Source organism: Amblyraja radiata, chromosome 25, assembly GCF_010909765.2.
Source record: "Amblyraja radiata isolate CabotCenter1 chromosome 25, sAmbRad1.1.pri, whole genome shotgun sequence".
Classification (NCBI taxonomy): Eukaryota; Metazoa; Chordata; class Chondrichthyes; order Rajiformes; family Rajidae; genus Amblyraja; species Amblyraja radiata.
The window spans coordinates 32,371,948-32,385,541 of NC_045980.1; the positions used below are offsets into that span (position 1 = coordinate 32,371,948).

General features: G+C 37.8%; 1 protein-coding gene across 1 annotated transcript in view; it reads right to left on the reverse strand.

Annotated features, from left to right (window-relative positions):
- Positions 1 to 2,195: 2,195 nt before the first annotated feature.
- fam222a (family with sequence similarity 222 member A) overlaps positions 2,196 to 13,594 on the reverse strand; it is a 111,188-nt gene continuing 99,789 nt past the window's right edge. The window contains exon 3 of the mRNA XM_033043778.1: positions 2,196 to 9,855. Within this exon, the coding sequence (XP_032899669.1) occupies positions 8,591 to 9,855 (1,265 nt within the window). The 3' untranslated portion in view covers positions 2,196 to 8,590. The remainder of the gene's footprint in view (positions 9,856 to 13,594) is intronic.

Consider the following 13,594-nt stretch of genomic DNA (forward strand, 5'->3'; position numbering starts at 1 on the left):
GGCAGGAGAATGGAAGAAAGGAGAGATAGAATAACCATGATTAAATGGCGTAGACTTGATGGCTGAATGGCCTAATTCTGCATCTATCACATGGACTTGAACCAATACATTTTGCATCTGGTTATTATATCCAGTAATATTTTGAAATACAGGGTAAAAGTAACATAACTTGAGAGTCACAAAGTTCTTGTTGCCATCAGCTTTAAAGACATTTTCTGGCACTTGTTCCAGCAGAGGCAAATTAGCCCCAAAAAGCAGAACTTAATAACTTCACAAATCATTCTAAATGCAGTCTTAGTTGGAAATCATATTCTAGTGTTTCTTTACTCAATTAGCACGACTCAACCACCAATGTTTAAGTTTTAGGATCTGGAATTCTCTTCTTAACAGCTTTTTGAATCACTTCCCTCTGGAAGGCGACTCCGGACTGTCAAAGTTGCCACAACCAGACATAAAAACAGTTTTTATCCACGAGTAGTTGCTCTACTCAATAGCAAAAAATCTGTAGCCTCCCTTTGATCTGGTATTTTGTTGGTTCACATGCTTTATCAATGGTGTTTCATCATTAATGTTTTATTATTATTAATGTTTAGTGTTTTCTGAGTCATTCGTAACTGTCACTATATGTCATGTTGTTACTTGTGGGCGGAGCACCAAGGCAAATTCCTTGTATGTGAATACTTGGCCAATAAACTTACTTACTTACTTAAACCACTTTGCTTCTCTTAAGATACAGCTTAACTTTGATCATGCTTTTGGTCACCCGTCCCATGCCTCTCTAAGTGGCTTGTGTCACATTTTGTCAGAGAAGAATTACGCAAGGTAGCTTGGGACTTTCTAAACAATATTAGATGCTACATAGAAGTAATTTGCTGGACAAAAGAAAGTAATTTGATTTCATTAGGTTTTAGCAGAACTTTCCATCTATTAACCATAGAGATATAGCAGTTTATTATTAAAGTAGCCTTGAGCTAATCATCTTGCCAAAAGATGGACTTATTAAAAATAAAAATACCGCTGACAATCAATTCATAAGCACTTCTTCTAAAGCAAAGTGGCTTTTTGGAACAGTGGCTGATGCTCAGGTCAAATAGATGCAACCTGCAAAATGTATTTTCATAACACAGCAAACTGTTGGCATCAGTTTATACAAACAGCTTGATCATCTGTTTTTATTAAAGCAGTTGAGGAACATTAAATCAGTAAGAAAATCATTGTGTAATTGTACTTTGGTGCAATTATTTTTCAAACTATCAAATAACAATTTGGTTATAACGTTCTAAAGAGAAAGGCGATTTCAGCAGAAATGGAGGTACCCGTGAAGGTAAAACTTCATACTTTTTTGTCCTCACTCAAAAGTTTTGAGAAATGACCTGTGCGATTTAATTTTTTTCTGAACTAGATAACATTTTGAGAATTATTTAAAATTGATTACTGTGATTACACCTCCAGCTAAAATTCCATTTGGAATATTTTGGAGGACCAAGAAACCAAGAATGAAGAAGTAGGCATTGTTTTCAAGAGAGAGTTAGATTTAGCTCTTAGGGCTAAGGGAATCAATGGATATGGGGGAAAAGCTGGAATGGGGTAATGATTTTGGATGATCAGCCATGATCATATTGAATGGTGGTCCTGGCTCGAAGGGCTGAATGGCCTACTCCTGCACCTATTCCATTAAGTGCTGTTCACATGTATTTCAACCAAATGTATTACACTTAACACACCATAAATTTCCAATTTAACTAAAAAACAAAGAAAAGCTGCTCACTTTCTCACTGCCCATTCAGTCAATTCAGGTTTGTTTATCTGGGTTTAATTTGACTTGCAGTGAAAAAAAGTTTAATCACATTTCATTCAGACGGCAATGAATTTTGTATTAAATTGGAACTGATAACATAAAAGGAATGAATTTCAGATCTTGGGAATGAGAGAGAAGCAAAATAATTTTATAGCGCTAATACAAACAACTGAAGAGTTGGATTTAGCCTGTAAATAAAACGCTGGGAATAGCCTCTATTTCAATAGCTCTGTTTTGGTCTACTGCTAATGGGATTCAAAAAGTAATCTACTAAATTCAATTTCAAGTTTTGAATTTCACTATGTAACCCTGTCCACCCTATGTTAAAAGAGGCAATAAAATGTGGGTGACTCATACTGTATCCTTTCCTCATCGGTTATCCTGTTGTGTAAAAGCATCTTCCTTAACAACAATTAAAAAAGTAAATTGCAATTGTTACCAAACATGCTTGATCTGCGATAAGCACCCAAGAATATTCTCTTCTTAAATCTTTCTACTTATGTTTGAAATTTTCCACGAACAAAAATGTGTGCATTTGCACTATTATTCTAATCTAATATCCAATGGAAGAGAAAAAATTGAAACATTTGTTACAGATGGGCATTGCTCTCAAGTGATAAAAACAAATTTACCCTGAAGTGCCCGAGGATGCTTCTTTTGTCTGCATGAGTCTCCTACATTGATTGTGAAAGCCACCCTTCCTCACTCACCCTTGTTAATTACAAAGGACAAATTCTGTCCACAATGCCATTGAAAATGTTGATGAAATTCTATGAACAGAGCTTGTCCTGAAGCAAATCCAGCCAGTGACTTGAATAGTAACTTCATAACAAAAGAGTAAACATGGGTACTTATTTCCTTATTACTTCTCCAATCTACAAAATCTTTGTCAGAAAGGCTGTCAGTTCGCCTAACATAAATTCAAGTCTTTACATTTTATTCTCCTGCCTCTTCTTAGCAAGCAAGGAAAAAATATTTGTATTTAGAAGGCAGGCTTTTCAATTGCCGAAGCTTTCTAATGACTTGCCATATGTTACTGTGACTTAACAGCTGAGGGAGAAAAGCAGAAAGACTAAGTGCTCTCAGCAAAATCCTATTTTGAATTTAATACTATTACCCTAATGCATGGGGATTATTGTTTGGCCAAGAATATGCTTGCTCCAAAGTTATTAGGGTCACCTGTAATAACTCCAGGATTCTACTTGTATCAGTGAACTATGCAACGATTATCAGATGAAGCTGAACATGGTCTTTCTCTGCACAAAATCTATTCAGAGGCCACTTTGCTATGTCTCACTTTAGCAGCAGTAACAATTTTATTTGACTTTATTTTTTTGATAATTTCAGTTTGCTCTGTTCAATGTGATGATTACGAGGCAATTGGTAACTAGGGCTTTACTAGGATAAGGATTTTTTCCGATACATGCATTTCAGATTATTTAGGACACTTCCCCAAAACAATTTCAAGGGAGAAATTAGTTGTTGACTATTCTATAGAAAATGGGTCGTGTTTTTTATGTCTGGTGTAAAGTTCAATGTACGGAAATGTTACACTTCATTAGCATTACAGATCAGATTTTGTTTCTTTATGATGCTCAACTCCAGTGCCACAACTAAGAGGTATATGCTATTAATAACGGAGATGCTAGTAGGCACATATATCAAAGGACATCAGGAAGGGGTCTCACATAGAGTAATTAAAAAAACATCTTAAAGTTATGTTTTTAAATGCAATCGACAGTGCCACAATACATCCACTAGAGGTAGTGGTTGCTTTTAAATAGATTCTCCATTTACGTCAATGGTAATCAATATGGTTGGAAGAGTCTACCATCCATCATTATGGTGATATTGGCAGCATAAAATCTGTTACACTATCACTGAGCTATTTTTTGCATTATAGAGTGGCCTAACCACATGGAAACAGGGCAAGATTGCACGGTTTATAAATGTCATGTAGTAGCTTTCAGAGGTTTAGTTCTTCTCCCCAACCTGTCCATTAGCCTGCTGAGGCTTAACAAAACTTTCAAGAAATCATGGATGGTCCAGATCTCAATTCCAGGTATTTTGCTTGTGGAATGTTTAAAAGAATAACCCAAATCTGGAGATATCAGTTCAGAAATGGAGGTGACAGTTCTTCTCCAATAATATTCTGCGAGAGGATCCAATTGTTTTAGCAGGAACAAAAATGTAACAAGGTGGGGACAAATGAGGGTATTTAAAAACAGAGCAAGTCCAAATCCTTTTGTAAGTAAGATTATAATGCTTCATACTTTGCTACAAAATACTTATTTAGATATTGTGCTTACATTTCACATTACCATCTATATGGAAAGGAATAGAGAGAGGGTTTGTCTATTTATCCTGTACTCATTCTGGGGAAAAGAAAATCACATTTGCTCAAAGGATCTTAACTCAATAATAATCAAGAATCCAGAGTTTCTAATTCTAGCCAGATCTCATTTCTTGTACGGAAATACCTGTATATTTTATTGTGGTTGATCTCAGAAAACTAGAAAGTAACATGTTGGAAAATGGAACGTGACCTGTACATAAATAAGACCAATATGAAATAGTTCACGTATACTTTGAAGCTTTTGGTCAGGTCAACCATGGAGGAAAATGTTTGCTTGCAACCTGTATCATTTTTTTAAACTAGATTAAAGATTTATCTTGCAAATTGTGCACACATTAACTTTGAAATTAAGTCCAATAACAGAAGTTTGGAAGATGCAAAAATATTTTTAGCACTCAACTTGCATATATTTTTTTTTATTGAGATAAAGAATGTGATTATTAAAAAGGCAAGATCTTGGACATTCATATTTATCATCAGCATTATCGACTCCCAAGTAGATGCAGAATGAAGCTTCATTTATTGTCCAAATCTGTGGCTTAGTCGAGCACTTCATACTTTTGTTTTCCTCCATCACCAAAATAATTGCAGAATGTTCTGAATCGTGAGCTAACGCCCAGATGAAATTAGATGCTATCGCAAATGGATTTCATATCGGGCCCTCGTAGCCAATTGAGTGAGAGGCCTTTGACCTCATAATTTAGTTGAAATCAAACCTACAACCAGAGGTGAAAGGGCAGTGTATAATTGATCATTTGATCTAGCCTCTTTACAATGAGAAATGAACCCAGACATCCAATTTAGAACCTATGGAATATGACAAAAAAGTTTACAACGACACATTTATTACAGTTGATCAATCTGTTATAATTGATCTTGATTTTCACTCCCTGGGACCAAAGGATCACTATCTCCATCCCAACCACTATACTTGACTGGTATAAGTGTCTAATATATCTGAATATTATTACTGCTCACACAAAAAAAAGAAATTATTCAATGCCAAAAAATTCTTATGCACCTCACAATTCCCTCAGTTGTTTTTCTCGAGCTAAATAAACATAAGCGTTTCTCGTATCACATTCTTTCTATACAATTACTCCCATTGTGCAATTTGAGATAAATATATTTTGTTGTTTTTAATTTTCTTCCCTTCCCCCTTTGAAGGTTAAGTAAACAATTGTGCGCAAAGTAGATAAAATTAAAGTAGGGAATAGAAATATTTAAAGCAGTCATAAGATAAAAATAAACATTATATATATAAAAAACTTTTTGCAGTTGGCTTTGAAAGCACAACCTGCAAAACTCTGAACACATTGGCAATATTGCCTGCATGTGCTTCTTATGAATTGTTCAATAGTTTCATGTAATTCATATAAGCAGAGCCCAGTTGAAGACCTGATTTTTTTTTAAGATTGCGAGTTCAACAACGTAGTACTCTTAAATTTGGATGGATTTTCGTGGTTTGCAGGAAGATGTTAATACTAGCACTCGCCTGGGTATTTGAAGGTTTTTATGAAGTTTACTGTAACATTTTTTAACCAAAACAACTTCAAAAGAAAAAGTAGTCAAGATTAATGGATAGAAGATCACCGTAGTCCTGTTGTTTTGACAATGCACAAAATTATACAACAGAAAGAATCCAAATAAATTAATCACATTATACTATATCCTAGAAGACCTATCTCCATTGGCATAAATTAAGAACAAATCATTGGTATGAAGTAAATTATGAACCAAGATGAATATTTTAGTTGGTGCTATGCTAATCAAAAATACTAGAAATATGTAGAGGTACATCTGTAGAAAATATAAAGAAAAAGAATAGTATTCTTGCTGCAGACAGGTATGTCAGAATTCTTAAGTTGTTTCAAATAGTTTTATGTCTCTTAGCAGTTTTCCTTTCCTTTCAAGAAAACCCAACTGAATCAAACAATCTGCATCATCCACAAGAGTTTGGGGTTACAAAATTGAGGAGAGGTGCCCGACTGAGAGATTGCAAAGGAGAGTTACAACCATCTCAATCTATAATTCATTCTTCCCATCTGGTTAATTATGAGGCAGCAACAAATTTGAGGATAGATTATTACACGTGATTCTGCAATAACATTTTAATTGCATTCCTAAGAAATCTTGTGTAACGGAAAATCATGTTGTAAAAGCAATTGTGTCAATGGAAGAAAGGAATGGAGCGTTTCAGATTTGCAAGAACAAAATTATTTTTCCCCGCAGGATTTAAAACAAAAAGCTCTTCTTAAAAGTTTGTTTTTGTAAAATGATGGTTATATGTTACATTGTTCAATGGAGTAACATTGCACAAGTGTCAATAGAAGCGATTGGTCATCAATTTCAATGGCCTCTTGCGGTGAAAGTGGCAGCTGTGTTCTTAAGAGACAATGGTGTCACATTACTGCGGGGAAACTACATGGAACCATTTTTCTCCAAGTCTTTTTTTCTCCTGCGGGTCAATTTCCATAGCAACTTTTAAGTGGGTCTCTAATTCCCAATCGAAGTTGCGTTACAGCCAATTAGGTTCGTGTAACACAAATAATGATCCCTCATTCATCGATCGTTTTATATCTAATTTGTGATGTGGAAACACATGTCAATGCAGAACTACCTGCCCTTATTTTCTGGATTATATGATATAGCATAACAGTATGAAATGTTGACAGAAAAAAGAAGTAGGTTCTTCATAAAATATGGTGGCAAGAGGCGGAGTGAGGAGGAAGAAGTGGCAGCGTAAATTAGAGGAATTTCAAACTTGCAATGTCAACAACGGATTAAAACGGAACCATTAGCAGTCCAAAGTATTAAACAGGCATTAAACAATGCAGTAAAAAAATGTCTGCGCCAATACATTTCTACAAAAGATGATGGCATGGTTTAAAGAAAATGTATGTATTTGTGGCATTAAATTACATCTGCTTTGATTAGGATACAGCTTATTTCAGTATTTTAACCACTGGCGGAAGTGAATTTGACTAATTTAATCAAACTTGTATTGGATAAACAGAAATTTGTGACAAACGCAGCTAATTTCTGAAACCGAAAATCATCAGACTGGAAATAACTTTCATTAATGGACATTTGATCATGAAAGCTAAATGACTGAGTTCAAATGCAAACTATCATCTTACAATTTCTCTCTCTAAGGTAGCAACTGAGCAGTGGCCAGTTGATCTCCAAGGAAATAAAGTGTACTTTTAAAAATGATGCCAATAGCCTTGTTAGCTCCCATAAACCCTGGTCATGCAGTTTATTGGCCAATTGAGAAATGCTGGCAAAGTCCAGGAACAGCTCATTTTACTTTATATTGGATAGGAAACAACTGGAAGAGGAAAGATGATACGCTGTTTAGTGGAATGCCGCTATATTATGGTGCCTACAATGAAAAATAATTAGACTTGATATGGTAGCTATCTTGGCGACTGACAATCATTCTTGCATGACGCACTATTATTTTGGAACTGTTGTCAGATATTAGTCTTTGCTATTCACCACAGCAGCACACAATCTCTGAGTGTTCCGCATTACTGAATAGGCATTTATTTCACTTAGAAAGTTAAAACAGTCAGTATATGACAATCAGGTTTTGTAGGAATGTGCTCTTACAACTCATTTTTACACCTAATGGGTTTTCTAGTCCTATAGAAAGAACAGCAATACCATATACAGTATTCTTCTGAGTGCATTTATCAATACCATCAACCCTTGCACCATCTCACAGCTTGCTTTGCTATTTTAGCACAATTGTGGGCATATATTTCATTACGAAACACCTTAAAACCAGCGATTCCCTCATGAATTAACTTTAACTTTTCCCTAAAACGTAGAGAGGAAAAATCATTTTATTTTTAGCAGCCAACACAAAATTAAAAAAAATCAAACAAAAATTAGGTTCAAGTTTTCCAAGATATTTTCTTTTATAATAATCTGGGCTGTCCCCACTTTTATCTTAGTTCCAACACAGTGCAATAACGACTCTCCACTCTGATTTAGGCAGTAGCTCATTTTTTTGTAATCATGGCAAAGATGAAGATGACAATGACAAGCGGCAATGGCGAGGATCTCGGGACCACGTTCACAGAATTTAGCGCAGGATTTTAATTAAAGAAAATTCTGCATGCAGACCCATCAGCACATATGGCAAAGCTTTCTGCACCTTTCCAATAGCTCCACGCCCTCTGGTGTCCAATGCCAAATCCCAGTCCCCATTTTAGTGTATTTTCTTCTGATATTGCCATCTTTCAATATCAATACCAGCAGATTCCATGTTTTCATCAACCCAAACACATTCCAGAATCTTGTAATACCTGGGGCATTTTAAACACGCCACTTCATTTGCCTTTAACTACAGTATTGAGGCTGAAGACTTCTGTGTTTCTAACAGATTTAACACCATCGTACTATCTTTCTGAACAACAGTTATATCTCTATCTGTAAACTGGTAGTCGTATGTGAGCATTTTGGTGGTCCAATAATCGAGGTACTGAAACAGTCTCATATCCTTTACCCAGCATTTGCTCTTTAATGCAGGGTGGGTGAATATCGTTAATCAGATACTCCAGTGACTGCAGACTGCTACTGAGAATAGAGGTATTACATAGCGTTCTACTGGAGACACTGGCGAGTCCATCTGAAGGCTGAACAACAAGATCACGGTGCCCATTCGTGAGGTCCTGTGGATTATAACAGTCACTGTCTGGTGTCACCAATACACTATTCCATGGGGCTGCTAAATACTGCCCTGTTGAAAAATTACAGTGCATGCCCACACAGTTCAAAGGAGATGAAGGAATTTTTTCAATAGTAGGTGCCAAAGTGTATGGTCTTGGGACACCACAAACCTCTGGTGATTTACTTATAACTCCCCCACCTCCACTGCCCGAATACATACGGATCTGGTGTTTCTGTTGCCATAGTAAATAATCCATTCCATCTGGATACGCCCCAGCTTTAGGTCCCGCTGCAGAAGCTAAACTCGAAGCAGTTGCCAACTCTGTACCTCCACGGCATTCGGGTAAAACTGTTCCAGCATACACCACACTTCCATTAACCATGCTGGTAAAACCATTCACTGTATTGCGGCTGGCTGTGGCCGGGCTTGGATTAGTAATTATAGCACCCTGACAAACAGCAGCTGAAACCTGTTGTGATGCCTGAGCCTGGCATTGCTGGTTGATCTGGTAAATAATACTTTGAATGGAAGGGAGATTTGACTGCTGCAGAGACAGGCCTCGTCCTCCTAATGGAATAACAGATTTGGCAACAGTTACATTAGGCGGAACAGGTCCTTCCAAAGATTTCTGGCTACTGTGGTAAATTATTTGCCCAGTACACGATTGACTCTGCGCTAAAGTGCTTGGCACTGGGTAGGCTCCAATGTTGCTATTTCCGACTTGTGCTGGGGACATTCGCGTCCTCTTGCCATCTGTACTTTTCACCACACTTTTGCTGTGTACCTTCACAATAGCTAAAAGACCTTGGTACCCTCCAGAATGTACAGGATATGGACTGTAGCGTTGTCCCGTTGTGTCATAGCCATTCACAGTCCTGTTAAGGTGCTTATGCTGAGGAACCCTGATATTTGTAGGAAAGATCTTGATTGTGAGTGGATTGTTAGCCACCTTCTGGGCATAAGCATCAAGTTCGGCTGGGCTTGGATACCGTGGAGAATGTGTGGATCTGACTGTCTCATCTGAAATAAAGTAAAACACAGAAATTAGAGGCGTACACTGTCCCTCTGGCACAAATAGGAATAGGATTTGAACAACAATGAAAACCAAGTTTAAAAAGGTGCAAGTATCCTTCATAAATGAAGTTTTGGTGAAAGGTACCTGCATCACACTGATATTAGCTCAGCAATGATATAAGGGGAAGCTTAAGAGCGACAGCCAAGGTAGGATATTAAAAAGGCAAAATATCTCATCTCCATGTAAGAATCCAGGATGATGCAACAGGCCAGTTACAAAGTAATATTTTAAGGATTGTTTTAGGCTCCTAGACATACAACGAGGATATGGTGGGAGGCATAGGGAATGGTAAAACTTCAAAAGATTCAAAATACTTAATGTTCAATATTGCAATATTCGCTACAATTCTAGCCAAATTAGCAATGGGAACTTTATTGCCTAGGATAGATAATTGGTTGCAGAGTGGCAGCACACTGCCAGAGTGGGCGAGTTAAATTAATTATTATTGCTTTTGTTTTGCAATTTCTTGAGTTGCAGTTCCAAAAAAAATGGATATGCAACTGTTAAAACTAAAATCCCACTCACTGAATTAACGTGAAGACCAGTTAATCTACTGCCGAAAACCTTTTTTTTTTGGGTATGTATGGCCTTGAAAATTTGAAATGATTCCTAGTTTGCTTCTTAACCTTCAAGCTCTAAACTTATTTTATTCTATCCATGCCCCATTAATAATATAAATAGCTTCCAGAAAACACTTTCCCCACCATGCACAAACTAAATCATTTTCAGAGCTAAGACAAATTTCAAAACTAAAATCAATGAAAATAAATCTTCATCTTATTTCCCAAAGTAATCATAGATGGTTTCTAGTGGCTTGTTTGTATAATTTTCTTACAGAATATATTCCAACTTATATTGCTGTTGATTGCTACCATGGGTTTCTACAATATAGGATTACATTTTTGTCCTACCTTATTGAATGTCAAAGCAGTCAGATGGCTGTTTATATAGATAAGACAGTCAAACTGAGATTAAAAACAATGTGTAAGAAGGAACTGCAGATGCTGGTTTAAACCAAAGATAGACATAAAAAGCTGGAGTAACTCAGCGGGCCAGATAGCATCTCTGGAGAATTGAATAGGTGACGATTCGGGTCGAGACCCTTCTTCAGACTGAAAGTCAGGGGAAAGGGAAACGAGAGATATAGACATTAAAACAGAGATATAGAACAAATAAACAAAAGATATGCAAATCATGGTTTTTAAGTATTTAATTCAAGTTCCAGGTATTTTCTGGGTTATAGCATATATTTCTTCGGATAAATGCATTAGAAACTTGTATTTCTTCACCACAATTTTTGCATACATTGTTTTAGTGTACCTCCCTAAAAGTCACACAGAAGCTGAGAATTTAAATACCCCCATCAGAAGGCTCAAGAATGCCTCAGTTTCCACGAGGACACTAGCGAGTTTAACCAGTTAAAAATCACACAACTCAGTACCATAAAGCACCAATGTCTTTCTGAAGCTGGCTAGTTTACCATTCGGATATTGATTTGAAAGGTGATGTCACCAAATGGGAAAAACTCTCACTCCAATGACATCATATTTACAGGTTCCAATAATAAGCCAAATCTGGCTAGACAGTTTTTACATGCCACAGGCCGATATAAATCAGACTGAATGAACTGTTGGATTACTGCAGCACAGTGGCGCAACAGTAGAGGTGCTGCCTTACAGCACCAGACACCTGGTTCGATCCTGACTACAGTTTTTGTCTGTATAGAGTTTGTATGTTCTCCCTGTGATCAAGTGGGTTTTCTCTGGGTGTTCCATTTTCCTCTCACACTCCACAGATACAATACAATATACAATACAATACAAATTTATTGTCATTTGAGCCCCAGTGAGACTCAAACGAAATTTTGTTTCCACAGCCATACAAACAAAAACGATGTCCTACAGACATACACACAATTAAGTTCACACAAACATCCATCACAGTGAACCCACTGTGATGGAAGGCAAAAGTATTTTCTCTCCCCTGCTCTCCATGTCTCTCCCGATGTCGAAGTCCCAGGCGGACGATGATAAGTCCCACGGCCATTTTAGGCCGTGCCGGGCGATTTACGGCCCCACTCCCGGTCTAGAAGTCTCGAAGTTGGAGCCCCCGGCGGGCGCTCTAATGTCCCACGGCCATGAAGCCGTGCCGGGTGATGTACTTCCCCGCTCCGGGTCGTTCCAAACCCCGCGACACGGGCTGGAGAAGTCGCGTTGCGGGAGCTCCGGGAAGCGGTCTCTCTCTCCCCCCGGACCCGTGAGCTCCCAATGTCCCAGTCCACCGGACCTGCGGCTGCGTTGCTGGAGCCTCCGAGCCCCAGGAGTCAAGTCGCAGCAGCGAGTCACCACCGCTCCCCACGTACCGAGGCCGGCCAGCCCCACGATGGTGAGTAGTCCGCACCTCCGCAGTTTCCCGAGCCCCCGGGTCGTTCAGGTTGGAGGCCGCTCCACGGTGCTAGGCCCCAACGACAACGGAGACCCGACAGGGAAAAGGTCGGGTCTCCCGGACAGGGAAGAGATTTTAAACGGTTTCCCCCCCCCCCCCCCGCCCCCCACATATACACAGTTAAAACCAATATTAAAAAACACCAAACACTACATTTAACTAGACAAAAAATAAAAAAAAGACAGACAGGCTGTAGGAGCCGCTGCAACGAGTCGCGCCGCCACCAGGAATATGTACAGGTTGGTAGGTTGACACAAAATGCTGGAGTAACAGCGGGCCAGGCAGCATTTCTGGAGAGAAGGAATGGGTGGCATTTTGGGTCGAGACCCTTGTTCAGCATCTGCTGTTCATTCCTACACAGGTTTGTAGGTTAATTGGCTTTGGTAAAATTTGAAAAGTCAGATTCAGAATCAAGTCAATTGGATTTCTGAATAGCAAAAAAGCATGGATAAACCTAATTTTTGCCATTTGTGAACGTGTACTTTGTTGCGCTTTTCAGCAAGGAATATTTTGTGGTCACTAAAGGGCAAGGTTAAAAATAACATAAGAGGAGATTAAAGTCTGGGTTGAGTGTGATATGGAGAATGGTAACATCATCAGATTCAAGTGTGGAGGCTTTCTGAAGCCCTGTTGGAGAGGGAATATCAGGGTAATTTCGCGGATGCTTAACATTGCTTCTAGACTATGCCACAATGACAACATGTTCTTAACTCAAACAATAAATCAACAAGAGTCTCAATGAAACAAAAATGTCAGTTTGATGCAATTTTACACATGAACAAAATGCAGCTCAAAAATAAAATTAAAATGGCGCTACAATAACTGTCCTGTCAAGCGAGTATGCTGATGAAATAAAATAAATGGAAAATCCCAAATAACTGTCAATTGGATATCTGCTTTTTGGTAAAATGCTGTAAAAACACATTTGTTGCATTCATTACTCTCTCATTTTTGGGTTAATTCCAAGTATTAAAAGGGCCATTAACTGTGAAAAGTGAATACATTTTCAAAATATATACCACATCAAAAACAAACTATTTGTTTACAACGGGCAGGAAATTAAACAAACAAGAACATGCAAGAGTAGGCCCTAATTCAAGTTAAGGCAAGAACCACAGCATTATTTATATTCTTATAATTTTCTCCTTAGAACAGCATTTAAAACATAACTTCATCTAGTTTAAATTTAAATAATGTAGAGTACATGATTTAAAGTTGGCTGTAGTTTAAACTGGCATT